The sequence below is a fragment of the Danio rerio genome, chromosome 16, assembly GCF_052040795.2.
Source record: "Danio rerio strain M-AB ecotype USA chromosome 16, GRCz13ab, whole genome shotgun sequence".
Taxonomy (NCBI): domain Eukaryota; kingdom Metazoa; phylum Chordata; class Actinopteri; order Cypriniformes; family Danionidae; genus Danio; species Danio rerio.
In genome coordinates, this window is record NC_141036.1 from 23,830,713 (window position 1) to 23,858,422 (window position 27,710).

General features: G+C 37.0%; 1 protein-coding gene across 3 annotated transcripts in view; it reads left to right on the top strand.

The window, feature by feature from the left end:
- Window positions 1-27,710, top strand: part of osbpl3b (oxysterol binding protein-like 3b) — a 173,092-nt gene that overhangs the window by 70,233 nt on the left and 75,149 nt on the right. For all 3 annotated transcript variants that reach the window (XR_015511331.1, XM_087286935.1, XM_087286936.1), the window contains exons 2-5: window positions 2,036-2,257; window positions 20,016-20,132; window positions 22,508-22,561; window positions 26,599-26,712. Coding sequence is in view for 2 of the 3 variants with exons in the window: in XM_087286935.1 (XP_087143061.1) it covers window positions 2,162-2,257; window positions 20,016-20,132; window positions 22,508-22,561; window positions 26,599-26,712 (381 nt within the window). In the remaining variant the exon portion in view is untranslated. The remainder of the gene's footprint in view (window positions 1-2,035; window positions 2,258-20,015; window positions 20,133-22,507; window positions 22,562-26,598; window positions 26,713-27,710) is intronic.

Below are 27,710 nucleotides of genomic sequence, written 5' to 3' on the forward strand. Positions count from 1 at the left end.
AAAAATAATAACTTTTAACATTTATTTATGGTTTACTTTGCAAATCCAATTAGATCAATTTGTTTGGTAAACAAAGCAGGTCTTTCATATAACTATAAAAGACAAAAAAAAAAAAATTACAATCTGTACTGTAATTAAATCTGTATTGTGAAGCGGGACACTGACAAGGGAGCGCGGCTCCAAACACAGGTTTATTGAGAATGGTCATGCAAGCAACTGTCAACACAGGGACAAACAGATGTATACAGGAAAACCAAGAGTCATAATCATAGAAAGAGGCAGATGGTCAAAAGGCAGGCAGCAGACAGGGTAAAACAAACTAAACAAGGTTCAAACAAAGAAGTCAAGGAAACCATGTTGTAAGGTTCACAAAATAAAAAATCAAGACTCAGCAATGATGCGTGTGTGTGCTGTTTAAATAGTCTTTGTAATAAGTCTAGATGAGCAGCAGCTTTGTCTGTGTGTGAGTGTCTGTTTTATTGTCAGCTGTTGCAGAAGTTGATGAGCACAGTGGGTTCTGGGAATTGTAGTTCGTTCAGCAGTAATGTCCCATTTAGAAAACCTCGCTGGCGATTGCTAAAAACTACAGGAATTAAATTGACAGCGGAGACAACACCACTGGCAATCATAACAAAATCATATAAACATTTGCATATTATTCAAATAATAATATTAAAATTGACATAAAAATGGAATAAATTACACATTTTCATAAGTAAATAAATAAACTCAGTGATGGGCTAAAGAACTCTGCATATTTCCCAAATGATGTTTAACAGAGCAAGGAAATTTTTACAGTGTGTCTGATAACATTTTTTCTTCAGGAGAAAGTCTTATTTGTTTTATTTTGGCAAGAAGCAGTTTTTAATTTTTTAATAAACATTTTAAGGTTGATTATTAGCCTCTTTAAGCAATTTTTTTTTTGGATTGTCTGCAGAACAAACCATCATTATACAATGATTTGCCTAATTACCCTAACTTACCTAGTTAACATTGATGAACGATGATAACGATGATGAAACAATAATATTTTTCTTCAGTAAAACATTTTTTTAAATAAGACCATAGTCCTTGATGATTCATAATAAATCATATCCACCCCTTTGAAAGACAAAATGCGGCAAATCAAAATGAATAGTCATGGCTCCAGATAATACACTGATGTCTCATAATGCAAAACTAATAATCTGTGAAAGAAACTAAAAATTAATTACAACATTATCACCTGCAATCCACAGTCTCCCAAGTGCCTGTTCATGATGGTATGGAGGACAAGCTTTTATCATGCATAAGGAAATTTGTAAATCCAGATTAAGATCGCACATTTGAACATAATATTTCCCTTTCATAAGTTATAGCATCCAAGATGAGCAATGTTTTGATGAATAATTTTGCATGCTTTACCTACAGCACATCCTGTATTGCCTAGGGGGAGTGGATTAACATCCAAACTATCACTTTAGTGTGTGTGTGTGTGTGTTTGTTTTTGACTCACACACCACACCCCATAACCTGCAATATTATTTTGACACTAGGCACAGGTGCTGTAACACGAGCATGCATATGGTGTTGTCGTGACGCATGACTTCAAACAAACCCCGACACAAAGCGAGAGCATATTTGCATTTTGTTCTGCATTCATATGAGAACCACACAGACAGGATGAGATGAGACAGGGAAGAAAGTATGGTTACTACAGAGCAGCGATCACTGACGTCTGTTACTGCTATAAACAAAGCCCAGATTCAGAGTCAGTGTGCACTAAGTGTAGCCCCCACACTTTCATAACTCTTTAATCATAGTTCGAAGGAGCTGGATGAGTGGGAGACGATCTGGGAACGACATCTATAGTATGTCCAGTGAATCACGTTGGCATCTTTCTTTCTCGCTGACCAAGGCTTTCAGAAAACTCTGCTATTTGATATCCTGTGGTCAGTGAGTGGTGTTCATTACCTGTATAGATGAAAGCCTGACATCGTGTTGAGGTTCTTATGATCGATTTTTTTTCTTTCTTTCTCCCTTGATATGTCCGCAGGCTCCAACTCTGTGTCCAGGCTTTGGATAAACATGGAGATCCACAACTTCTGAGCAACTGGTTCCCCCACTCCCTTTTTTCCTCTCCTCCGTTTCCTCCTCTTTACCGTCTGACTAAAAGCACAAGATGAGCTCCGAGGAGAAAAGTTCCACCATGTCCCAGAAAATCTCCTCTCCATCTCACAGCAATAGCAGTTCTTCCTCCAAACATGACAGTAGACAGGTGAGTGCATGTGTGTGTGCGTGGATTGTCAGACAATAAAGTATATTTATGGAAGTATGTATCACCGTGGTAAGTCACTCATCATGTGTCCTTAAACAGCATAAAATTTTGTGGATTGTTGTGCAGAGGTGTGTTACCAAACATTCACAGAATAATTTTAGATAATTATATAATAATAATTTTATAACAATTATTATATCTCCTTATCCTAACTTATGGCTGGGGATATTGCAAAACAAATATAAAATCACTATATCATGTTTCATATCGTTCGAGAGAGACTCTTATACTTGATAAATAAAGTGTTACAAAGTGTGTGCAACTAAGGTAGATCAACATCTGAAAGGTGTGAATAAAAATTCTGTAAACAAAACAATTATGATAATCAAACCTGAACTTTCAGGTTAATGAACCAGCCATCATTATTTAAATACATAATAAACATTAAAAATTGTAAAGTTGTATGACTATATTTCCCCTTATGCTTAAAACTGTGGTGCTAGTGGCTGGGTCGCACAAGAAAAGAAACTAAAAAGCCATTTTGGCATCCTTTTTTATTTACAATCTTCTCACTGCTGCTATACGGCACTCATTTTTACATGTGTTGTTATTCTGATCTGAAGTGGTTTCCTTGATCATTATAATGGGTTTGCGCTCACAGACACCTTGCGACCATCAAGCATTTTCTCAGAGGATGACAAGATTATGGCGAAAAGTAAAAGTCTGTCTTTGTCTTTGAGTCTTTGTCTGAGGTAATTAGTCTGCCGTTATTACTGAAATGTGTATATTCAATACAAAGTGTGAAGCAGATTGGCTAGTTTTACTTACTTGAATTGTGGTGTACTTGCCACATTCGGTAAAGCTTAGATATTTTTCAACTAATTACGCAGGAAAAATGTGCCACGAGTCATTTGTGTGCTGCTTGCACAACATGTACGTGTCGCTCACATACGTGCGGCACATGCCTTCATTGGAAATGACAAATTTAAAGCCTAAGCTTATTGGCATTGCTTCCAAGGCGCGTGCTCAGCAGCCACATTTTAATAAAACTATAGTTTTCATACCAAAATGTCACACCGAATCGTTTTTTTATTGATATTGACAATGGTGTTCGGTAGGGGTGTAACGATTTATCGTTATACGATTTATTGCGATGCAAAAATGTCACAATATGCATCATGGCGTTATGACGATTTGATTACTATATGACGTCCGTTTTCTCTTATTAGTTGAGCTGTTTGCACGTGAGCTACGTTCCACCTGCTGTCGCACGTGAGTTCAGATTGCAGCAGCAGTAATGTAAGCAGACTAAGATGAGTGGAGTTGAAATAGAGGATGGCCCATCCTCTCAAAATCAGACGTCTTTCAACATTTGGGTTGTACAGTCATTGCTTTAGACTCGTCCGCTTTTTGACACGCATACTGGGTCAAACATAGCCTACGTTTTAAAGTTTTCACAGTGATTTACATACTTTGCACAGCGACATGGATACCTCCTAATGGTGTTGAAAGAGTCACATACTGTATTTATAAGGTACAATTCACCCTAAATTATCATTCTGTCTTCATATAATGATGTATTGGCGGCCGCAAAATCACACATGACGTGAGCTGACCGTGAGCTGTTTCTACAGAGGGCGGACTATGATAGACGCGCGCGCGTCTGCTTCAGTGAACAGAACCTGCAGATTGTGACTAACAGGTAATAAAGTAGTAAACAACATTCAGTTTGTGGAACAGAGTGATCGTTCAGGAGCCGCGTGGGAAGTATGAACAGAAGTGGAAATGAAACCGAAAGCGAGCACATTATTTAAATAATCATATCGCATTTTACAGTTATGATTATGACGAGCATGAACTCTTTTGAGTACAGAGGTACACAAAAATGCACGTCAACATAATATACTTGATAGCGCCGAATTCAGCAACGCCGAAGAAATAGTAAACCTGCCTAAACTGCTAAAAAGAGCCACGACTGTCCTGTGTAATGAAAAGATGGCCACACTGTCACTCATCATGCCCAACATGAAGACAGCCATCCATAAAAACCTCTCAGACAGATACACATCAGTTCAGGATTATTTTATAGAACTGCTGATTACCTGGAAATGTAGATTGCACACACAAAAAACGCAAGTGACCAAGCAAAGCCTTAAGCTCTTACTGTTAAATTCAACTGAATTGAATAATTTCAATAATATTTTATTAGAAGTTTTTAAATTGTTTTATTTTCCAGAGACAGTCCTGTTTAATTTATTTTCTTAAAGAAGGTTCAGTTTAACAAGTTAAAATAAAAGAAATACATAAAAAATAGTTTACTTGGTAATTAATTTTTTTTTTAAATAAAATTTGCATTTCAGTTTAATTTTCAATTTTTATTCCAAATATCGTGATACATATCGAATCGTGAGCTGAGTGTATCCTTACACCCCTAGTCTTCAGTCAATAAATATCAATAGCAATTGTATCGCCCAGCCCTACCCTAACCCTAAATATGACTTGTGTAATTCTGAATGTAAAAAGACTTCTCTTAAGGGATACTTCACCAAAAAAAAATATATTCTGTCATTATTTACTCATCCTTTACTTGTTTACTTATCATTTACTTTTTACTCATCCTTCTTATTTTAATAATAAAATCAAGAAAGTTCTTACTTTGTACAATATTTGCTGAGGGTAGAAAGCCTTCATGATTGTTTGTGTAAGACGTGCTGAGAGCAGTAAACATCATACTGGGGTGCGTTTCCCAAACAACGACAAAACTCACGGATGAACTATCATAGTATGATGCATCGTTTGGGAAAAGAACAATGTAGAGACGAGTGTTTCCCAAAGTGCTGTAACATATTGTAACCTGCATTCTGGAGATAAACATTCCATTTAACATTCCAGAAAACAATCTGGGTGAATCGCCAGGACAATAAAATCACTTGGTGACGAAAAGTCTGGCTTGGTAATCCCTTGGTGACATGTTAACAAGTCTGGGAGACTTTACAGAACCACTCTCTGCCTACTTCAAAAGAACGTGACAGATAAGATAAGAAAAGGAAAAAAAAACTCTTTAGCCAACATTCTGCTCACAGACAAGACATTCCTCAAAATTAAACAAAGACATTTATAACCCAAATCTCTTGTTTAATTTCATTTAACTTTTGTAATGTGTACAATACCTGATATAGACTATACACATTCACGCTTGCAGGCCTTTTTAAAAGCATCAAGGATGTAAGGATATGGGAACTATGTGATGTACTTGTAGAGTGTTTGGTGTCAATAGAATGCCCTCGACATTTTATAACACATGATGCATAGATCGAGACCATAACTCGCATTGTTTTATTCTTTAAAGCCCTGTATTAAATGCCTGTCCGCATGCTTTAGGCGAGCGCTCAAATTTGCATACGCGCAGCCCAGAGACAAAGGAAGGTTCGCGCGCAAACTTTCCCCTGAAATCATTGGTCAGAATGCTGAACGGGTCGTCACGTGACCCGCAGGTATAACTCATTCTGCCCTCCCAAACATCTGGGCAGAAAGAGAACTTCCCAAAAAGGAACATCATTGACGGTGGTCCCTTTAAGGGCCACACGGCTCTTCACAGCCGCATGGACTTTCCCGCCACGTTTTCTTTATTTTCCGGCAAAGTAAATTCAGTTTAAAGTTTGCGATCGTGTTCGTCCAAACTGCATTCCAAACTCCACGCATCAAAGGACATCAAGAGTAGTTTTCATCACGACTGAAGAGAGACGCATAAAAGAGACCTCCAGACATGAAAAACCAGGTGATTTTAGTTATGCGATTAAGCTGTGCCCCTTTTATCAAAAAGGTGTTTTTTTATATAACCTTGGTGGTTCTTAATGGTGCGTGTGGAACTGAAAGTTTTGTCACTCTTTAATCTGAAATCTATATTTTCTAGCTTTACTATTTCTCTTTGCTGTTACACGTTCTATAGACCCGATATCTCCACGTGGTTTACCTTTGTTTTGTGTTTAATGTATGTTTGTGCGTTTGTTTGTTCGTTACATCTGACTAGTCAATAAATTCCATTATAATCAAATGAATTGTATTGTTTGCCTCACGAGAAAATGTCACTGAAATACAGATTCCCCTGCCTAGCTATTATAAGTTGTTTAAAACTTTTGAATGATTAATCTACTTCACAAGAAGTAGCAATTAAATTCCCTTTTTCTAAAGGAATAGATTACAGTGTCCGCTCGGAAGAGCGGCGGCTCTGCTTGTGTTCGTTTGGTCAAATTGACAATAAATTGATCCGGAATATTAATGATTAATAATAATTCGTTATTGTTGATAATTAATATTCATAATCTGGGAATCCACTCGGTCGCGCGAGCATGATCATTTACAATCATATGTTTGTTTGACCAAACTGACTGAAGCTTAAGCCGGAATATTAATAATTAAGAATAAACCGTTATTGTTGATTATTAATATTCATAAAATGAGCTAATTTCATGCTACAGTGCATAATTTCTCTGTCATAGATCCATCGCTTGAACCATGTTAGTTTTAACATAAAAAGCCCATAATGATGCTCTAAACAAGGCAGAGGAACTACTAGAAGAAACCCATCATTTCTTTGTTGAAATTGTTATTGTTTTACACGCACACACATTTAAAATAAAATCCAATATTAGTTTGGGTAAAAACATGCACTCTTTTTCCATATTAACCGAATTATATGTAAATGCCACATATAGAGCCTATGTTTCCTTTTCCAAGTATTTTTGAGAATATGACATATCCTATTCTAAAATAAATCACTTACAAAAGTTAACACATGATCTAATATCATATATAAATCAGATGAATAAATAAATAATGAGGCTAATTATTCATTCATATGAATACATTTTATGAATGAATAAAATATACATTTTCTTGTCGGCTTAGTCCCTTTATTAATCCGGGGTCGCCACAGCGGAATGAACCGCCAACTTATCCAGAACGTTTTTACGCAGCGGATGCCCTTCCAGCCGCAAACCATCTCTGGGAAACCATGTCTTTGGACTGTGGGGGAAACCGGAGCACCCGGAGGAAACTCACACAAACGCAGGCAGAACATGCAAACTCCACATAGAAACACCACCTAAGCCAAGGCTCGAACCAGTGACCTAGCGACCTTCTTGCTGTGAGGCGACAGCACTACCTACTGTGCCACTGCGTCGCCTATTATTATTATTATTTTTATTATCATTTTTTTTTTTTTTTTTTTCATTTGGAGACTTGCGAACATTACACAGTGCTTGAAAAGTAATATTTGGAATCTTAACAGACGAATAACTGCATTTTATGATGTTATTGTTATTTATTGTATGTTATTTATCATTAAAAATATACTGTGAAAATATATAGCTCATAGTTCATTTATTGTTAAGTGTGACATTAATCAGTTTTAACAAATGAGACCTTATTGCAAACCCTTCCCAAATATTTATTTATCTTAAGTACTCAAAAATCATTTCTAAATTTCTAAAGAAAAAATGAAAATGTGGCTGACATAACAGATGAAAGCAGAATGCAGTGAACTGGACAAAATGTTTCTGGACTTTAACCAAAATGTTCTCATCTACTTCTTTCCACTTTATCTTTGTCAGTCTCATTATGCCGCTGTCCTAAAATGCAGTATTAATCTTGCAGTTAGATGACTGTGTGGGAAATATGAATATCACTGATCTATGAAATAAGCCTTGAGCGCCAGATGAATAGAAACCTAGCAGCCTTTATTTTTTCCCCATTTATTGCAATACCAAAACACTTCCTGGGGCTTTTATGTGAAAGAATTAGCGGAAACTAATCATCTTTTCTGGATATGAATGATGAACACAAGTCTGCCCTCAGACCGTTGGATGTCTTTGTGTCTTCAGTCACAGTTTGTTCATGCAGGTTTGTTTGTGTAGACTTAATAAACCTATGTGCATACAACATGCACACCTGCTTGTGTGTGCGTTCATTTGCTCTGAGCTCCAGAGGGCAGATGGGTGTCCTTCTCCTCAGATGAACATGCTGACCTGATTATGAAGCTGTAATCTCTAATCTCATCATTTGGTAGTATTATAAAGCTCATTATTTCTCCGAAACGGATATATGTTCGGGTGGCAGAGGCTACTGTCAATATCAACATCACACAGTTATGTTGTGTAGAGTTTAGAGCCACTGCAAAGGTGGTCAAAATCCAAGCAGGTTATCTGGTTCTTCAAGTCAAGTGTAGCTTCATTTAAATATAGCAAGTAAAGGTGTGACGAGATGTTGCGCCACGTGAACTCACAGTATTAAAATGTGACAATATTTCTCTGCAACATGCGGTCTCGCAAAAATCAGCAAGAGGGAGTGTGAGATTAAAGTTAGCATAGAAGATGCCACTGCTACTTTACATTACATTGTGCTCTTCACCATCATTTTGCTAGTTTTATACTCTTTCAAACCTAAAAAGTTGAGGCAAATTAAACCATTTGTGGAAACCGATTGCAACAAACAATTTAGGTTCAAAAACTAATCTTAAAGAGTGCTTTGAACTTAATCCATTTGAGTAAATGGAGCAATTTGAGCACAGAAAACTCTATGAAGAAAACTCGGACCAACTGAGTACTTTAAAACCCAATTTTAAAGCAACTCAAACCATTTGAGGAAACCGATCGCATTATTAAAATAATGCAATTTATTCCTTGAAATTATTCAGCAAGTACATGTGCAAAATAAATAAAATTCTATGTTTAGTTTAAAAACAAAATGAAAAGAAGACACAGACTTACTAAAAAGAACCTCATATTATAATTTATCCATATTTCTTTTTGAGCCATAATATTGTTAATACAGCTTCTTCTATTATTATTGTAACGACGAGGGGATGACACAGACAACTGGGGTAAGATCCAATATGCAGGTTTATTCGTTGTCAGGATAGCAGTGGTCAAAACAGGTGCAAACGGGTATGTACAGACAGTGCAGAATCGTAGTCAAACACAGGCAAGAGGTCATCAGAAGGCAGGTGGCTAAACAGGAGAACAAGGATGGTCTAGGCTAGGGTCTAAACACGGAGATACAAGACAAGAAGAATGCGATGTAGTGTCATCAACAGATAAACAAGACTTGGCAGAGTGAAAGGGTGATAGTGTGGCTTAAGTAGTGTTTGCAATCAGTCTCTGACAATTCTCAGGTGTTGTAAATGTAATCAGTCTAGATGAGTAAGCATGTGTGTCTGGGTGAAGTGCATGTATGAATATGTAGTCCAGCAAAAGTCGGAAGTGTAGTCCATGGTTTGATGAGAGAATCAGCAATCAATGGAGTACGATCGCTGGTTATCGTGACAATTATCTTTATTTTTATTTTTTTTTGCCAAATACATCCACAAAATCATTGAGATTTTTAGTCATAGTAAGTAAACCAACAAAAAACAAAGCAAGGTGCTAAATAACTAGATTCTGAAAAAGCTGATTACAAAATGGATTTGTTAATTTTTGGATTTGTGGTTTTTAATAAGATAAAACAAACTTTATTATTAAAAAAACTACAATTCCTAATAAAAGTGTACAGTCTTATGAACACAAAGTTGTGTTTCATCTCTCATTATCAAACAATACTAAACAAATTATGTTATAAGAACCTTATGCTTAATTAAAAAAAAAAAAAAAACAGAACGCGGACATGAAATTGTTGTGGTAAATTCAGCTTACCTGTATCTGCTGTGGTTGAACATCAGCAGTTCATCCCCGTTGTGCAGCCAGAATAACGGTCAAACAGCTATTAGCACATGCCCAAAGATGTGTATCAGCAATGTCGTTGGCGCCAATCAATCCACCATATTTTAGTGGCTGAATTTTATTTATTTAAATATTGAAACATTGTGGTGACGCAGTGGCGCAGTAGGTGAGGCTGTCGCCTCACAGCAAGAAGGTCACTGGTTCGAACCTCGGCTGGGTCATTTGGCGTTTCTGTATGGAGTTTACATGTTCTCCCTGCGTTTCCGTGGGTTTCCTCCAGGTGCTCCGGTTACCCCCACAGTCCAAAAACATGTGGTACAGGTGAATTTGGTAAGCTAAATTGTCTGTAGTGTGTGAGTGTGTGGCTAAATTGTCTGTAGTGTGTGAGTGTGTGTTCGAATGATTGTGTGTGGATGTTTCCCAGAGAGGGGTTGTGGCTGGAAGGGCATCCGCTGCATAAAAACCTGCTAGATAAGTTGGTGGTTCATTCCGCTGTGGCGACCCCGGATTATTAAAGGGATTAAGCCGAAAAGAAAATGAATAAATGAAATAATGTGAATTTACGTAAGTACATTTAAATGAATAATATTAAAAACAAAATCATATTGGGGTGGCCAGACTTTACATAGGGCTGGCCGTGTTTGTAGATTTACTAAAGACCATTTTTTGAAAATAACTGCATTTATTTTTACTGTTTAAGTAATTGCTTTTTTAGATTATTTTTGGAAGTGATTTATTTGTATTTTTTAGACCAAAACCTGAAAGTAAAAATTCTAGATTCACTTGGGTGAAAACCGAAACCAAAATTGCGTGATATATTTTGTAATGTAATGTAATGTATGTATTTACATAGCGCATTTGTCATGTATGACAATACACCAAAAGTGCTTCACAATCATGAGGGGGTCTCTCCACACCACCACTAGTGTGCAGCATCCACTTGGATAATGCGACGGCAGCCACAGGACAACAGTACCAGTGTACTCACCACACACCAGCTGTAAGTGGAACAGAGAGACAGCGATAGAGCCAATTCAGTGGATGGGGATGATTGGGAGGCTTTGATGGAAAGCCTTAATGGTTAGGACACTTGGGTTACACCCCTAGGGCTCTATTTTGACAATATACCTTTGCTAATATAAGGACGGAAAAATACGCTTTGTGCCGTGGGACATGATCTAAAAGGGTTGAGCTTACAGTATTTTCTTAATGAGTTACAGGTGTGTTTTGAGAATAAACCAATCACAGTCTCATCACCCATTCCCTTTAAAAGTCAGTCGAGTCGCGCCATAGAGCATTTGATGTTTACATGACGGACTTTGTAAGTGGAAAAACTGAGCGTTTCACTAGCAAGAAAACAAACATAGGATCTACAGCACGAGAATGAGAGATAAGGCCTCCTCATTGTCTACTATCACTTTCGCTCTTGTGGATAGGGAAAACTTGTCTGCACATTCATCAATTAGCCTATAAATAATTAATTTAGTTTGTTAAGCGCAAAGATTTGTTTTAAAACTATTTTTAAATTTAGTTCTAATTTCCAGCAAACTAATAATAGAACAATAATATGGAAGTATGCTTAAAAAACTGAGTTATATCCAAATACACATGCTATGCCCTATATGTCTAAAACCTGACAGGTGGGCAAATATAATCTTGTTTTAAATAAAACAAATATAAATATGCATATAATAAATAATATTACTTCTAATAATAACATTATACAAAAGCAAATTGTCATGAATAAACTTAAAAAGCCCCCCGAGATGAAGAAGGCATGAAAGTATGGTTTATATATTTATGTAGGCTAGAAAATATGTGTTTTGTAATATTTTAATAATTTATATGTATATCCTATATATATCCTTATTATATCCTATATATATATATATATATATATATATATATATATATATATATATATATATATATATATATATATATCCTTAATATTTTAATTATTTTTTATAATGTTAAGCGATGTTTAAGTGAGGCGCACAACTAACGCTCTCTGCGCTTAGACCGGCTTTGTTCTGGTCTATAGCAAATTTTAGAGGGTCAGTGTTAGCGGGCAGTACAGATCAGATGTGCTTTTTAATCAGCTTCTCAAAGCACTTGCTGAAGATGGGTGTTAGAGCAACCGGATGCCAGTCATTCAAGCATATGGTTTTAGCTGATTTCGGTATGGGCACAATAGTAGCTGTCTTAAAGCAAGTGGGAAATACAGACAGAGAGAGCGAGAGGTTAAAGATGTCTGTGAAAACTCCCGCTAGCTGGTGTGCGCATGCTTTGAGTACACGTCCAGGGATGCCACCTGGGCCCGTAGCTACACATCCACTACAGAAACAGAGAGTGTGCTGGCGGTTACGGTATCGGCCGCGGGAGCGCGCAGTGTGTGTACGCTGTCCTGGGCTTCAAAGCAGGCGTAGAACTAGTTGAGCTTGTCCGAGGAGACGCAGCAATGTTTACTATGTAATTAAGTCCCTGCCACATGCTCCTTGTGTTATTGGTGTTAAATCGACCCTCTACCTTGTCTCTGTATTGACGTTTTGCTGCTTTGATGGTTTTCCTGAGGTTGTATTTTGCTTGTTTTTGTTTCCCAGCATTTCTGGATTTATAGGCGGAAGTTTGCACTGATAAGGTTGTTCGAACTACACCATTGATCTATGGTTTCTGGTTGGGGTAGATACGGACAGTTTCTGTTGGCACCATGTCTTCTATGCATTTTCTAATGAAGCATGTAACGGTGTCTGAGTACGCTTCGATGTCGTCATTAGAGGCTGCGCGGAACATATCCGCAGCAGAGAGTAGCAATGGTCCAGAATACGACCACCACATGTGTTTGTGGTGATATGTTGATAGTATTTTGGAGCGATTTTCCTGAGATTTGCGTTGTTAAAGTTCCCTTTAAAAAATACCACTGCGTCCGGATGTGCAGTTTCCTGCTCACCTATGCTCCCATACAGTTCCCTGAGCGCCTGCTCTGTGTTGGCTTGAGGGTGGATGTAGACAGCCGTAATTATCACAGCTGGGAACTCCCTTGGTAGCTAGTATGGCTGACACCGAAACATGAGATATTCCAGATCAGGAGAACAAAATGATCTAACTGGGTGTATGTTCCTGTTGTAAATGAGGGTGATGCCAATCCTCTTGTGCACCACCAGAGAGAGCCATCGCCAAAATTCTAATTCGACTCACGGACTCAAATTCCCATAAGCCCTTCTACCTGTCACTGATTGCGGTCCAGGTGTCTCTCATCAGCTCAGCGTATATATACCACACTCACGCTCTGGTTCATTGCGAAGTCTTGATTTGCCCTGCTGTCATTACTGAGCGTTCTCTACTCCACATCTCCGATTGATCTGTGCTTTTGACCCTTTGCCCGACTCTACGATTAAGAAAGACATCCGCCTGCCCTGAACTCCAGCCTGTTATTCCGACTAAGTAAGATATCTGCCTGCCTTTGTACTCTAGCATGTCCCTCGTTTTGATTCCTGGATTGCCCCTTGTTATTGTTTGTGTGTGTGCTTTCAATAAAGCTTGCAAATGGATTCAATGCCGTCTGACTCATCACAACAGTTCCTCTCATCACACCATGAGTTGTTAATAAAGAAACAAACACCTCCTCCCTTGCTTTTCCCTGCGAGTTCTTTAGTTCTATCTGCACGGTGCAAGGAGAACCCCGAAAGTTTAGCAGCTGTGTCTGGTACCTCCGCAGATAGCTAGGTTTCTGTAAGGCAGATAATGCAGCAGTTTCTTGGATGTAGGATGCAAACAGCTATCACAAAGGTTTTAAATCCACAGTCACAAATATAGTAAGGAAATGGAAGGACACAGGAACAGTTCTTGTGAAGGAAAGATGTGCTAGACCAAGAAAAATATCTAAAAGATTGGTCAAAAGCAAACCACAGACCACCCGAAAGAGCTCCAGGAACATCTTGCTGCTAATAATGTCATTGTACATCATTCCACAGTTCCATGCATTCTTCACAATAAACGACTCAATGGAAGGTGATGCAGAATAAGCCTTTTCTGCATTCTGCCAACAAAAAGGGTCATTGGAGGTATGCAAAGCTCGTCTAGACAAGCCTAAATCATTTTGGAAAATATACTGTGGACAGATACACAACCATATGCGTGGGAGAAAAAGAACACAGCATTCCAAGAGAAGAACCTGCTCCCTACTGTAAAATATGGCGGGGGATTGATCATGCTTTGGTTATGTGTGGCAAGCACAGGTACTGGAAACCCTTCTTGTCAGAGTTAAAGGTCACATGGATTCCACCCAGCATCAGAAGATTTGTAAAAACAATGTTCAGGAATCAGTAAAGACAACATCACTTAATTTGCATCTGTCCCCACCTACATGAATCACTGTCTGTAAAATGTATAAAAACTTAGTGCTTGCTGTGCAATAGAGAGTTTTCTTTCAATGACGCCACAGCGACACTGAGTAAAAGGATTTTGCTTTGAAGATATCGAAAGTTCTCCATTTTTTTGGGCTCGTCTTAGAAGTTCACAACAAGCTACCACAGGGTTGGATGTTTCAGCAGGACAACGATCCAAAGCACAGTTCCAAATCTACCAAGGAATTTAGGCTCAGACATGGTAGAATGTTCCAGAATGACCATCCCAGTCCCCAGACATGATCATCATTGAAAATCTATGGATTGATTTTAAAGGGTCACGAAACACCAAAACACATTTTTTGAGCTGTTGACAGTCGTATATGTGTCCCACACTGCTAAAAACACTATTAGGACACATATATCGCACTAAAAAGTGAAAATTGGTGGTTTTTGCATTATTTCGAGCAAATTCGTACTTCCGGTGTGAAGCGAATTTTTAAAGCTGCGTCACGGCTATGAGATTTTAGCGTATATTCCAGCGTGTAGACTGGACCTCTGTATGTGGGTGTCCCGTATTACGTCCCTGAGTGTGTTGCATTCATTCATGAGTAAGGCTTGGTTCAAACCAATCAGCGCACTCCATTATGTATGCGCTGGAACTTCATCAATGTGACTGTTTCTTGTATAGCTATGCAAGCTATGCATAGCTTTCTTCGACTGTACCTGAAATAGTGTTCAGACGGCAGAGAGACAACACACGTCGTGTTTTCAAATGTTGCGGGAAAAGAATAAGAATTGTTTGGAAATACGGGTCGCCAGTGTTGCTTTTATAAAGTGAAGGTTTTGTTTCATTTTCTTATTATGAGAGCGCTGCAGGACTCACGTGTGAATCCGTAGACGCGACGCGCAGCAGAAATGCGTTTGTTTGAAACATTTTTTACTCAAGAGCATTTCTCATCAATGGTGAGATTCGAATTTGCTGCTCGTCTCCTTTAAAAAAAGACGCAGCTCTAGTATGGGCTGATTATTCCTGTCAACAGATTCGGTAAGTGTGTGCAATCAGTGCCCATTTTTTGTTCATTCAGATGGCAAAGTTATAGTTTATATGGTCAGCTGTACTCTTTCAGTGTTTAAAGACAGACCTTAGTCAAAATGATTTCTAAGTTACTTAGTTTACAGTACGTTAATATCACTACAATATTGAAAGAGCCGCTGTAAATGCTGCTCTCTGTGTGTAAAAACACGTGAACATTGTAAGTGAACTTTTGCAGACCGTCGTGTTGAATTTTCGCAATATTTTGTAACAGTATAGTCTACACACACACAGCATTCTGACCTACCAAGTGCATCTGAGTTAAAAAGAAATGCAGAGGCTTTTTTCTCTTATACGACGTGCGGTATCAAACATTTCACCGTCATTAAACACAATGTCTTTCTCCCCTGCGTGTGTGTGTTTGTTTTTCCTCGGTCCGCAGCGCGTGCCCAAATGGCAACTCCCATTTTTATTCAAACCCTGCCCATTTTCCCTCCCCCGGCAATCTCCCCCCCAAACAGAGCTAGACATACCCACTTTCCTGACTTTTTCCAAACTAGAGGTGTGAAAACATCCTGCTGAAATTGGGGGTTTCATGGCCCCTTTAAAAGGGCCGTTTTTGCTCCACACACATCCAACCTGACTGAACTGTAGAAATATAGCAAGTAAGATTGGCCCAAAATGCCTTCAGCAAGAATTTAGGGACTTATCCTTGACTGCAAGAAGCACCCACAGGCTGTTATTTTAGCAAAAGATGGCTGTACAAAAGATTGATGTCATTATTCTGTTGGGGTACCCACATTTTTTACCTGTGTGTTTTTGTTATGACCTAAATTGCATGAATGTTATGTCAGTACTGAAATTTAGATTTTTTCCAAGGGTATAACATACATCCAAATGATTTGAAAGACCAGCAGACTATGGCTTGTAGACTATATGGCTTGCAAACTTTTGCATAAGACTGTATATATGTATATTTTTTGTTTTTAGAACAGAGTACCCGAGGGGTCTTAAAAGCATCGAAAAAGTCTTAAATTTGATCATCTCAAATTAAGGCCTTAATAGAATTTGGTATACAAAGTCTTGGACTTTGATACAAAGGTCTTATTTTATTTATTTATTTTTGCCTTTCCTAGGATTAAAGTTCATACTATAATAAAATTAACTGTTACTTATATTGGCTAAATAAAAAATTCATGCAGTGTAACGTTGAGTGCATCTTGCGCTCCACTTCATAGCAGAAAGTGCGTCGCCGTAGCTTAGGCTACTATAGCGAGGGAGGCGAGCGTGAGGATTACCACGCTCCAACTACTTAAAAACGCAGAAAGTGTGCTCAATTTCACTGCATGTGTTTTCTGGACAGTCTTTCACTGACACTTACAGCTGAAGCTCCTATTTCACTGCGATTTAGAGAATGTGTGTGTGTTTATGTGTGTGAATGAGAGAGAGCGTAATACAGTGTGTCGCTTGCTTGGTGCTTTGTGTCTATGTGTGTGTGTTTATACAGACAGCTTGTTACAGGTGTGTGTGAATGTTTATATTATTATTAATTCTGAATAAAGCGCAGGAGCGGTCGGTAAATCACTCCCGAGCAAGAGTGCATTTGTGTGTGTGTGCGTGTGTGTGTGTGTGTGTTTATGTGTGTGAATAAGAGAGAGTAATGCTTGCATAGCTTGCTAGGTGCTTTGTGTCTATGTGTGTGTTTATACAGACAGCTTGTTACAGGTGTGTGTGTGTGTATGTTTATATAAAGACAGATAAAGATATAAAGACGAATTTAACCGAATCGATGGCATGGTAATCGTAACCGAACCATGAGACCAGTGTAGGTTCACACCTCTAATTTCTACATTAGAAGCATTGCCACCACAGCCAAGGAACATCCTATCTTACTGTGGCTTAACACCAACTCTATGGCAAACGCGTTGAGAAAAAGCCACAAGCAGAGGTTAACAGGACTTGAGAGTCTGGGTGAAAAAATTGCAGCCCAGGCAGCAGAGCTGCGAAAGTTCAAATTTATTTGTTTATTAAAAATCAAATGTGTGTTAAATTTGAATTTAAATAAAATGTTTGATTCAATTCAAGTAGTCACTTGTACATAATTATTTTCTAGGATTCAAAATTTATGCAGATTTAAAAATTTTCTCTCTTACTTCTGTTGGAGTGGGTACGAAGTGTGTATTTCATTTGAAATGGTATTTAAAAGGTCTTAAGAAGCCTTGAATTTCATTTGGAGGATCCTGGGGGTACCCTGTAGAAAGGTGGTTTGATCTGCTGTGTCATTTCCTACATTTCCTACCTTCGTATCCCTTGACGGTGATGTTTGTTCCTTTGATTTAAAATGTTGTGTAAGCGGTTGGTTTTATTAGTCTCACTCTGCGTTTCTTAATGCATGTTTGGGTTTTGTCCTTGGCTATAGAGATGGCTCTTTGAAAGCTGTCCTTGATGCAGTGAATTGCTGAGAGTGTGTTTGGGCAGTGCAGCTCTTGCCTTGAGGAAGGAGTTTGCTGAAGTGGGAGAATGTAGACCCACATTTTTGACCCATCTGTCAGTGCTCTAAATAATAGAGACAATATCTCTCCTCTCTAAAAACTCCACCTGATGTTGATGTGTTCTAAGGTTAATGTATTTAGAGTATTGTGAATGAATGACATTGCTTCTGGTGCTCTTTTTAGCATAATATATGCCCAAACCATCTACATATTTAGGCTTTCTTCACAACTGCTCGTTAAAACCTTTTTATTTGTTTTAAATGTTTTACACAACACAAAACTTGTTATCTATATTGAAACACTTACTCTTGTCTTGTTTGGTTTCACTGAACTTCCCTCTTTAATGCAGATTTTTTGGGCATGTGTGAATGCAGCAATCACACTCTAGTGTGCATCAAACAAATGGACCAAGACCAGTCGAAGAGATGGTCTCAGTTCACTTTCAAACAAATTCTGATGTGGTTCATTTGAAGATAATCTGACCTTAATCTGATACATCTGCATTATTTATCAAACTAATAAGGACTTTGTGGTAAGACCATATTAAGTTGAATCAGTGCAATTTTATCACACGTGACTTTTTCATTATTTTTCTCATTATGTATTTACATATTCCGTGTTTTGTGATCCTGCGATTCCAGTCCAATCAGATCGCAGCTAGAAGCTAAATCGCATCGTACTGAACAACCTCAAGACATGGGCGCTTGACTCAAAGGGCCCTATCATACACCCGGCGCAGTGTGGCGCAAGGCGTGGCGCAATAGTCTTTTGGAAGTTTCAGCTTGGCGCAAGAGTCGTTTTGAGGCGCTGCGCTACGCTGTTTAAATAGCAAATGCATTAGCGCTCATTTGTGCGTCCATAGACGTTCTGGTCTAAAATAAATAGTGAATGCGCTCTTGGCGCGACGCAGCTGACTCTTAAAGGGAATGGGAGATAAGATTCTAATTGGTTTATTCTCAAAACACACCTATAACTCATTAAGAAAATAAATTTAACCCTTTTAGAACATGCGCCGCGGCGCAAGGCAGATTTCCCGTCCTTAAATTAGCAAAAACGCGTCCTGACACGCCCTGAAAGCATTTGCGCCCTGCGTTTTGCGCTTTGCGCATGGACCGTCAAAATAGAGCTCAAAGAGAGGGTGCCCAATGACCCAAAGACCATGTCACTGATGAGAAAATGAAGGATGTCAACTGCATGATGACTGAAGTCACCAAACAGCCTTAAACAATCACTAAATAGAACCAATGAAAAATGGAAAAAAGTGTCGAATGAAGGAAGGACCAAACTATTGAAGGAAGGACTAAATAAATAAAGGAACGACTCAAGGAAGACAGAACAAACTAAGGAAGGAAGGAAGGAAGGAACAAAATACTGAATAAAGAAAGGACTTCACGAAGGAAGGAACAAAAATATAAACGAATGTATGAACAAACTAATAAAACTAAAGGGAGGAAAGAAGGAAGGACCAAATAAATGAAGGAAGGATTCAGGGAAGGACTGAACAAACTAAGGAAGGAAGGAAAGAAGAAAGGAATGAATGAATGAATGAATGAATGAACAAGGGACCTAATGAAGTACGAAACAAAAAATAAACGAACAAATGAGTGAAAAATGAAGGAACAAATCAATGATGGAACAAACAAATAAATGATGAAGGAAGGACAGAACAAACAAACAATGGAAGGAAGTTCAAATGAATGTAGGAAGATCATAAATGCACTACAGTTACGTTTACACATCCCTGCACAAACTGCATGTAAACGAGTCAACTTTTTACTGTGTAGTACTCACTACTTTTGAGTACTTTTGAAAGGTCTACTTTTACTCATATTTTGAGTAATATTCACAACAGATACTTTTACTCTACTTGTATTACATTTTTGGGTAGGCAATGGTTCATTTACTTGAGTATGATTTTTCAGTACTCTTTCCACCACTGATAACGAAAGAGTGCTTGATTTTATGGTTATTTAAAATATGTAGCTAAAAAAACAACTAAATTAGAATTTTAATGGGCCAAGAAAAAATCTTTTTCACTGGCCATTAGAAAATATGCTTAGCGTTTAGCCCTGTATAAGTCTGAAATTGTATTAATAATGGTCCTAAAAAGTCTGACTTGATAAAACCAGTAAAGTACAGTGTTTCAATGCATTGAATTGAATTTTACAGGACAGCTGGGAGATTGTTGAAGGTTTGCGTGGTGGTCATTCCAATGTTCAGGAGCCAGAGAAGCAGGCCGGCTTTATGCTCAAGAAAAGAAAATGGCCCATGAAAGGCTGGCACAAGGTATGTGATCGAATTTGTCTTGCTTTAAAGCCTTCACCAAAGTTTTATTCAAATTATTTGGAACAACTGGTGAAATTATCGTGAGTGCAGAGATTTCCAAAATTGCATCTAAAAGCAGACTCATTCTAACCTGCCGGAACACAGTGTGTTCACATTGATGAATTCGATCTTGATGATAATTAAAGTACTTGGTGAATGATCTTGCCAAGTTTTTTTTTCTTTCGTTTTAAGTGCACAAACAAACTCACATTTAAAAGGAGCATTTTTTATTAGTGCTGAGCAAAGACTGCAGTTTATATGTGTGTGTTATTATGATTTTATTATGTACAGTTGAAGTCAGAATTATTAGCCCTCCTGTTTATTTTTTCCCCAATTTCTGTTTAATGGAAAGATTTTTTTCAAAACGTTTCTAAACATAATGACATAATAGTTTTAATAATAATTAATTACTAATAATTAATTTGTAATAACTGATTTATTTTATCTTTGTCATGATGACAGTAAATAATTTTTTAACTGGATATTTTTCAAGACCCTTTTATACAGCTTAAAGTGACATTTTAGTCTTAACTAGGTTAATTAGGTTAACTAGGCAGGTTAGGGTAATTAGGGTAATTAGACAAGTTATTGTATGTAGTTCTGTAGACTATCGAAAAACATAAAGGGGCTAAAAAAATTTTACCTTAAAATGTTTTGTTAAAAAATAAAATCTGCTTTTATTCTAGCCAAAATAAAACAGATAAGACTTTCTCCAGAAGAAAAAAAAATTATCAGACATAGTGTGAAAATTTCCTTGCTCTGTTAAACATCATTTGCATTTGTTAAACAAAATTCAAAGGGGGGCTAATAATTCTGACTTCAATTGTTTTTGTGACTGACTTCAACTACACAAACTAATCTTGTTATTGAGATATTTAAATTTATATGTAATTAGTATCTTTCCCAGAGATGGGTTGCGGCTGGAAGGGCATCCGCTGCGTAAAAACGTGCTGGATAAGTTGGCGGTTCATTCCGCTGTGGCGACCCCGGATTAATAAAGGGACTAAGCCGACAAGAAAATTAATGAATGTAATTAATATCATATATACATATATTTTATTTCTAAATATCAAAATTTTCTTAAATGTGCACATACCTGTGTGTGTTTATATATACACTACCTGACAAAAAGTCTTGTTTTCGATCCCAGTTGTAAGATCAACAAAAAATAACTTGACTTAAAAAAGTTTCAGAGGGTAGATTTTTTTTTGATGAATCATCTGCTGAGCTGCATCCCAATTATCACAATTACCGCCTATTGGAACCTGCATGGATCCCAGATTCTCACAGAAATTAGTCAAGTTTGGTAAAAAAAAAATAATGGTTTGGGGTTACAGTATTATAGGGGCATACAAGAGATCTGCAGAGTGGATGGCGACATCAGCAGCCTAAAGTATCAAGACATTTCTGCTGCCCACTACATTACAAACCACAGGAGAGGGCAAATTCTTTAGCAGGATAGCGCTCTTCTCATACTTCAGCCACCAAATCAAAGTTCCTGAAAGCTAAGAAGGTCAAGGTGCTCCGGGATTTGCCAGCTCAGTCACCTGACATGAACATTATTGAGCATGTCTGGGGTAAGATGAAGGAGGAGGCATTGAAGTCAAATCCAGAGAAACTTGACATACTCCTGCAAGAACACTTTCTTTGCCATTCCAGACTTTATTAATAAGTGAATTGAGTCATTGCAGAGATGTATGGATGCAGTCCTCCAAACTCATGGGAGTCATACACAATGTTAATTCATTGTCCACTGCACCATGACTTTATATTATATACTTTATATTTTTCCATTTAGTGACAAGACTTTTGTCTAAGCAAAGTCAGACCTTACTGTCCTACTTAAATAATTAAAAATCAAGACATGATCATATTTTATTTTGGTAAAAAAAGGGGCAATCTAGGGGGCTTTGCCTTTCACATGAGCCCTTTCTGATGCCAAATGATCAATTTGAAGTCAAATTATTATTTGTTGATCCTAAAACAAGACTTTTGTCAGGTAGTGTACACAGTACATTTACACAGTACACACAATTAAATTATGTAAATATTTTGTATGTGGTTAGTCATAAAAAAATGTAAATAAAATAAAAATGTTTAGCATTAAACTCTAAATAAGACATTCAAGAGGTTTATTTTCACACAAAAAAGCCTGTATTCTTCTTCAGCCAAAAAGAATAAATACAAAAATAGCCAGAAAGTAGCATCGAAATACACAGCCTCTCATTCATCAAGAACACGTTAGAATCCGCTGAGAGGACATAAATCATTCACCAAATAAATCTGACCTTAAGTTTCTCCTTGATCTTCTCTTTTTTGTGTTTCTTTCTTCACAGAGATATTTCTACCTGGACAAGGGCATTTTGAAGTATGCCAAATGCGCAGCTGATGTGAGTCCTACAAACATATATATATAAACTACAGTATGCACACTCAATCAATCCACTGAACAAAAGCACTCAGGACTTTTAGTAGTCATTTGCCTGTCATGTACTGTAAGTGTTCACAGAGCACTAGCAATCTTTAGAGGCTTGTACCCTCCATCTTTCTGTCAATATATATTTCCTGTTGATAAAAGCCTCTAGCTGTGGGAATGAAAAATCAAAGTTAATTTCCCCAGGGTTTGATAGCATCATCTAGAGCTAATAGTTTGTGAATATATTGCTGTAAACTCTGTAAGAAAAACTCTGCCATTGCCTTTCTCTCACACCAGTGTGTCTTATGAAGTGGACTCTTGTGGCCATGGTATTAAATCACAATGAAAGGACATATTAAATCTGCTGTATATCTTTCAGCTTTATCTGGGGCTTTTTTGACTTCTAAATCAAGGGCAGTAGTTGAATGTGAAGGTTATTATGCATTATCGAAATTAGTCAATGCCTTCTTATATTTCACAGAGCTGCATGCTTCTTTTTTTAATTATATGTTGTGAATGCACAAAAGGGTTGGGAACCAAGAGCATTATTATAACATATTTAAGTATAATATAATGTAAAACAATGTAAATACTGTCAATCTCATTTATTGTGAGGACAGAATTAATGGCTGTAAGAAGCAGTCTGTTTTAGGTTTTAAGTTAAAACAAAATGCACACAAAGTCCAAATTTAAACACTCCAAGGGCACACATCCAATTGGCAAATTGTTCAAAGCTGGACGTACACTACCGCACAAGAACATGGTGCACCACAGCACTAATAAAAGCTGCATATTTATTTAAGTTCTCACCTCAGGTGACGTTTTGACCTTAGTTTGCTAAAGTGCATTTAAGCTTAAAGCGTCACCTGTGGTGAGAACTCAAATAATTGTGGTGTGCCTCCTGAAGGCAAATTGCACAAGCCTACCCTGCAAGCATTTCTTGATCTTAAAAGATGTCTAATAGATGTCTAATAGACGTCTAAACATAGTCTAAATGAAGGCTATGAAGACATGAAATGAAAATCTAATAGACGTTTAAGAATAGACAGAAAGGAATGACTACACATATATAATCTGTCTAATCTATCTATTTGTTTTGAGCTAATCTTAGATGTGTTTTAGATTTTCACTGACAGCCCAAGTTTAGCCTTGTTTTAGCCAAGCTGTCTACATTTAGATGTCTATTATGTCTAGTTTAGACTGCATGATTTTAGCTGCGATTTTTGACTCGCCGACAGGTTTTGAGAAATCATCGACAAATGCCTGAAATCACAGGCAAATTGGTGCTCGTGCTCGTGCACGTGAGCAACAGTCACACAGTGTGAACTATCAAAGACGTGATCTGAGAGAATTGCCAATGAGTCGCTGCTGCCTGTGAGATTTTTGGCATGCTAAATATCTGGAGCTGTCGGCGATTCAAATCACGCCCTGTAAAATGTGTTTTAACTGACAATAACATCAGCGATCACCTACAGCCAATGAGAGAGCAGCATCCTCTAGTGTGGATACCTGCAGGCCAGGTTGGGGGAGTAGTTAAAAGTGCTCATTTTCAGTTTATTTGGACCCAAGAATTGGAGGAAAAACCAGTGTAAATTTGACAGCAGCACCCTTGTCTGTTTAACGTCTCATCTGAGGTATATCACAACCTGGTCAAAAAAGAAAGTTGAAGAGAAATTGCTAATTCCCTTCAAACCCAGGTGAGCAAACACGTACATTTTCTGCCCCACTAAAGGCTTCTTTCTCATTTTGTAGTTAATAACAAAATATATACTATGTGACCTCGCTTTGTTTCCATGTCAGTTCTCGCATGTTTGGTTGTGAGATTTAGTTTGGACAAAGTTGTCAGCGATTCTTCCTAATGTTTAGTCATGCAATGTGAAACCCCCTGTTGCCAATACATCTTGCAGTGTAAACAAAACAGCGATGAAATGCTAGCCCAGAAAGTCATGCAGTGTAAAAACATCTGTGTCACGATTGCTTTGAAAATCATGCAGTCTGAACCCGACATTAGACGTCAATAAAACACAACATTGTTTGCTGGGTACAGTATATACCACAATAGTATCTGACTACAGACTTGCTTATGCAAGCTGAGACATGTAGTCTTAGACATGCAATCTCAGACATAATGGAGTCAATAGAGTTAGTGATGTAACTCATAGGGGTTAGGCATGCACATTAAAAGTATTGCATGCAGCTTAATTTGCATTTGCACCCGGTCTGCAGCCATACCTTTCTTAAGTACCAAACCATTTGATTCATATGCAAATGAAAAAAATATGAGGTAACATAAACTAAATTCAATGCCTACTAACACTGTTACTTACAAAAAATATGTATAATAAAAACAAGTGCATAATAGTGCATGATTACATAACATTTAAAATTTTTCTTACAACTACATTATCAATGATGTATGGGTAAATTCCTGATTTCATAGTAACAAGTAACAAGTGTTGATACGCAAAATTCCTTTTAATGCATTTTATCTGGCTGACATTTTTATTTAATCCCATTAGTCAGACAGTTACCATCTGACTCTGTTGTTGTTGTTGTTGTTGTTGTTGTTTTTAAAAGGATGCAGTGCATTTAATTAATATGTTAAACTTAGATTTTCCAGTACACCACCTTTTTGCTAAATTGTATGCACAAAATGTCACTTTAGGGTATAGGGGCTGGGCGGTGTGACCTAAAATCTAAATCTCGATTAATTGAACAATTTGACTCAATAACAATTGATGAAAGATTATTTTATTTATTTAATTTTTGCTCTGATACTTCACTGAGAAGTTTTGTACGGTAAATATGCTCACATATAACAAGTGAGAGATTTCTGAACAAAGGGTGCATTACTTGATTTTAAAATAATTGAAGGAACTATCTGCTATTTATAATTGTTTATTGAACATCAACATTGAACAGCTGAAATTAAAGCACACAATGCCTAAATAACTTGCACTTTTGGAAACAAAAAAAAAATATTTTCAGTGTTTTTCATATTAAACATAGAAAATAAGCATTATCTTTTCTAAATAAAAAGACTCTTGTATATCCTGTAAATAATATTTTAAACAGTGAGTTGCTTGCGTCTTCTGTAAACAAATTATTTACAGTAAATAATAACTTTAGTGTAATGGCGCAGCTTCCAATTATCATCAATGTAGTGCAAATTAAGGCAAGCGGTCCATCATCCTACTTGATCTAAAATCAGATGTGGCTGTAAAGTGACCGCAGAAGTAAAAACCGAGCAGGGTCATGTGACTCCACACACAGTAGGGAAAGTCATTGAAAAAAAAATCTACCTGGATGGATTATAGGTTCTGAATATTGATTTTTGCGATTAATCGCCCAGCTCTAGAACCAAGAGCAAATCATTATTATTATAATTTAGTCTGTTTACAGAATGAATGACTGTAATGAGCATGCTATTCTTAGTGAGTTAAACACTCACAACTAATTAGTGAAGTTACTGACTGGCTGTTTGTATGTACACTGAAAAAAATTATTCAGAGATGATTCCTTGGATTTACTCAATTTATTTACGTTAAGTCGTTGTTAACAATTTATTTGTGTTGAATTTAAACAAACAAATTAAGTTGAACATTATTAAACTTAATTTGTTTGTTTAAATTCAACACAAATAAATTGTTTGCAACAGTTCTGCATGCAACACTTTTTTCAAGATACATAAGTTTTGCCAAATATGCCAAAACTTTCATTTTTGGAAAGTAAAATTAAAGAAATAAAAGACAACTAAAATGAAAGTACAAACATACATACAAATAATTAGACCTAAATAAATAAATAAATAAAGCAGAGAGATGTACAGAGTTTGTTATTTTAAATTTTAATGTGTATATCTATCTGTGGTTTATCCAAGAACAGCATATTTGCTCAGTAGTAATGTGTGTATATGTGTTGCAACAAAACAACCTGTCTTGTATTGATAAAATATACAAGGCAGAGTTGATATTTATAGGTCAAAGCTTTCTTCCTGTGCTGTGTGTGCAGGTTGAGAAAGGAAAGCTCCACGGCTGCATTGACGTTGGGCTGTCCGTCATGGCCATTAAGAAGAAAGCCAAGTGCATTGATCTGGACACTGAAGAAAACATTTATCACTTGAAGGTATCACAACAGTTATAGTATTAGTCTGGCCGCAGAATGTCCTGCGGTTTGAAGAAAAGCATTAGAGATCATTACAATCTTGCAGTTTTACTGGAACATGTAACATTATGATGGTACGGTTGATTTGCTGTTGCCTTGATTCAAAGAATCAGTGAGACGTTATTTGCTTTCAATGTAGTTTGGTGGCTATTTGACAGTTTTGATGTAATGCTTTTCAGTAAATATAGATTTTTTTTTGTGATCTCGTTAGGCATAACTAAGTACTGTATATGTAAGGCATTATTAATATGGGATTTTTTAAATATTTGCTGTAAATTTAAATTATAGATCTAATCTCAATGCAATTTACAATTAATTCAATTTAGACTTATATTTTCAGTGCAAATGACCCTACAGTTTAATTCTCATAAAAGGCTGAAAGACTTTTTTATTAATTATATTATTATATTTTAATATACAATTTTGAAATCAAATATGTCTTAATGTATCAAATTTGTAATTTATTTAAAAAATATAAAAAGCTATATTAAGAAGACCATTGTGTATTTATTTGGTATATTTCTCACAATAAAACATACAATATACACTCACCTGCCACTTTATTAGGTCCACCTTACTAGTACTGGGTTGGCCCCCTTTTGCCTTTAGAACTGCCTTAATCCTTTTTGGCATAGATTAAACAAGGTACTGGAAATATTCCTCAGAGATTTTGGTCCATATCAACATGATAACATCATGCAGTTGCTGCAGACTCGTTGGCTGCAAATCCATGATGCGTATCTCCCATTTCACCACATCCCAAGGGTGCTCTATTGGATTGAGATCTGATGACTGTGGAGGCAATTTGAGTACAGTGAACTCATTGTCATGTTCAAGAAACCAGTCTGAGATGATTCACGCTTTATGACATGGTGTGATATTCTGCTGGAAGTAGCCATCAGAAGATGGGTACACTGTAGTCATAAAGGAATAGACATGGTCAAAAACGATACTCAGGT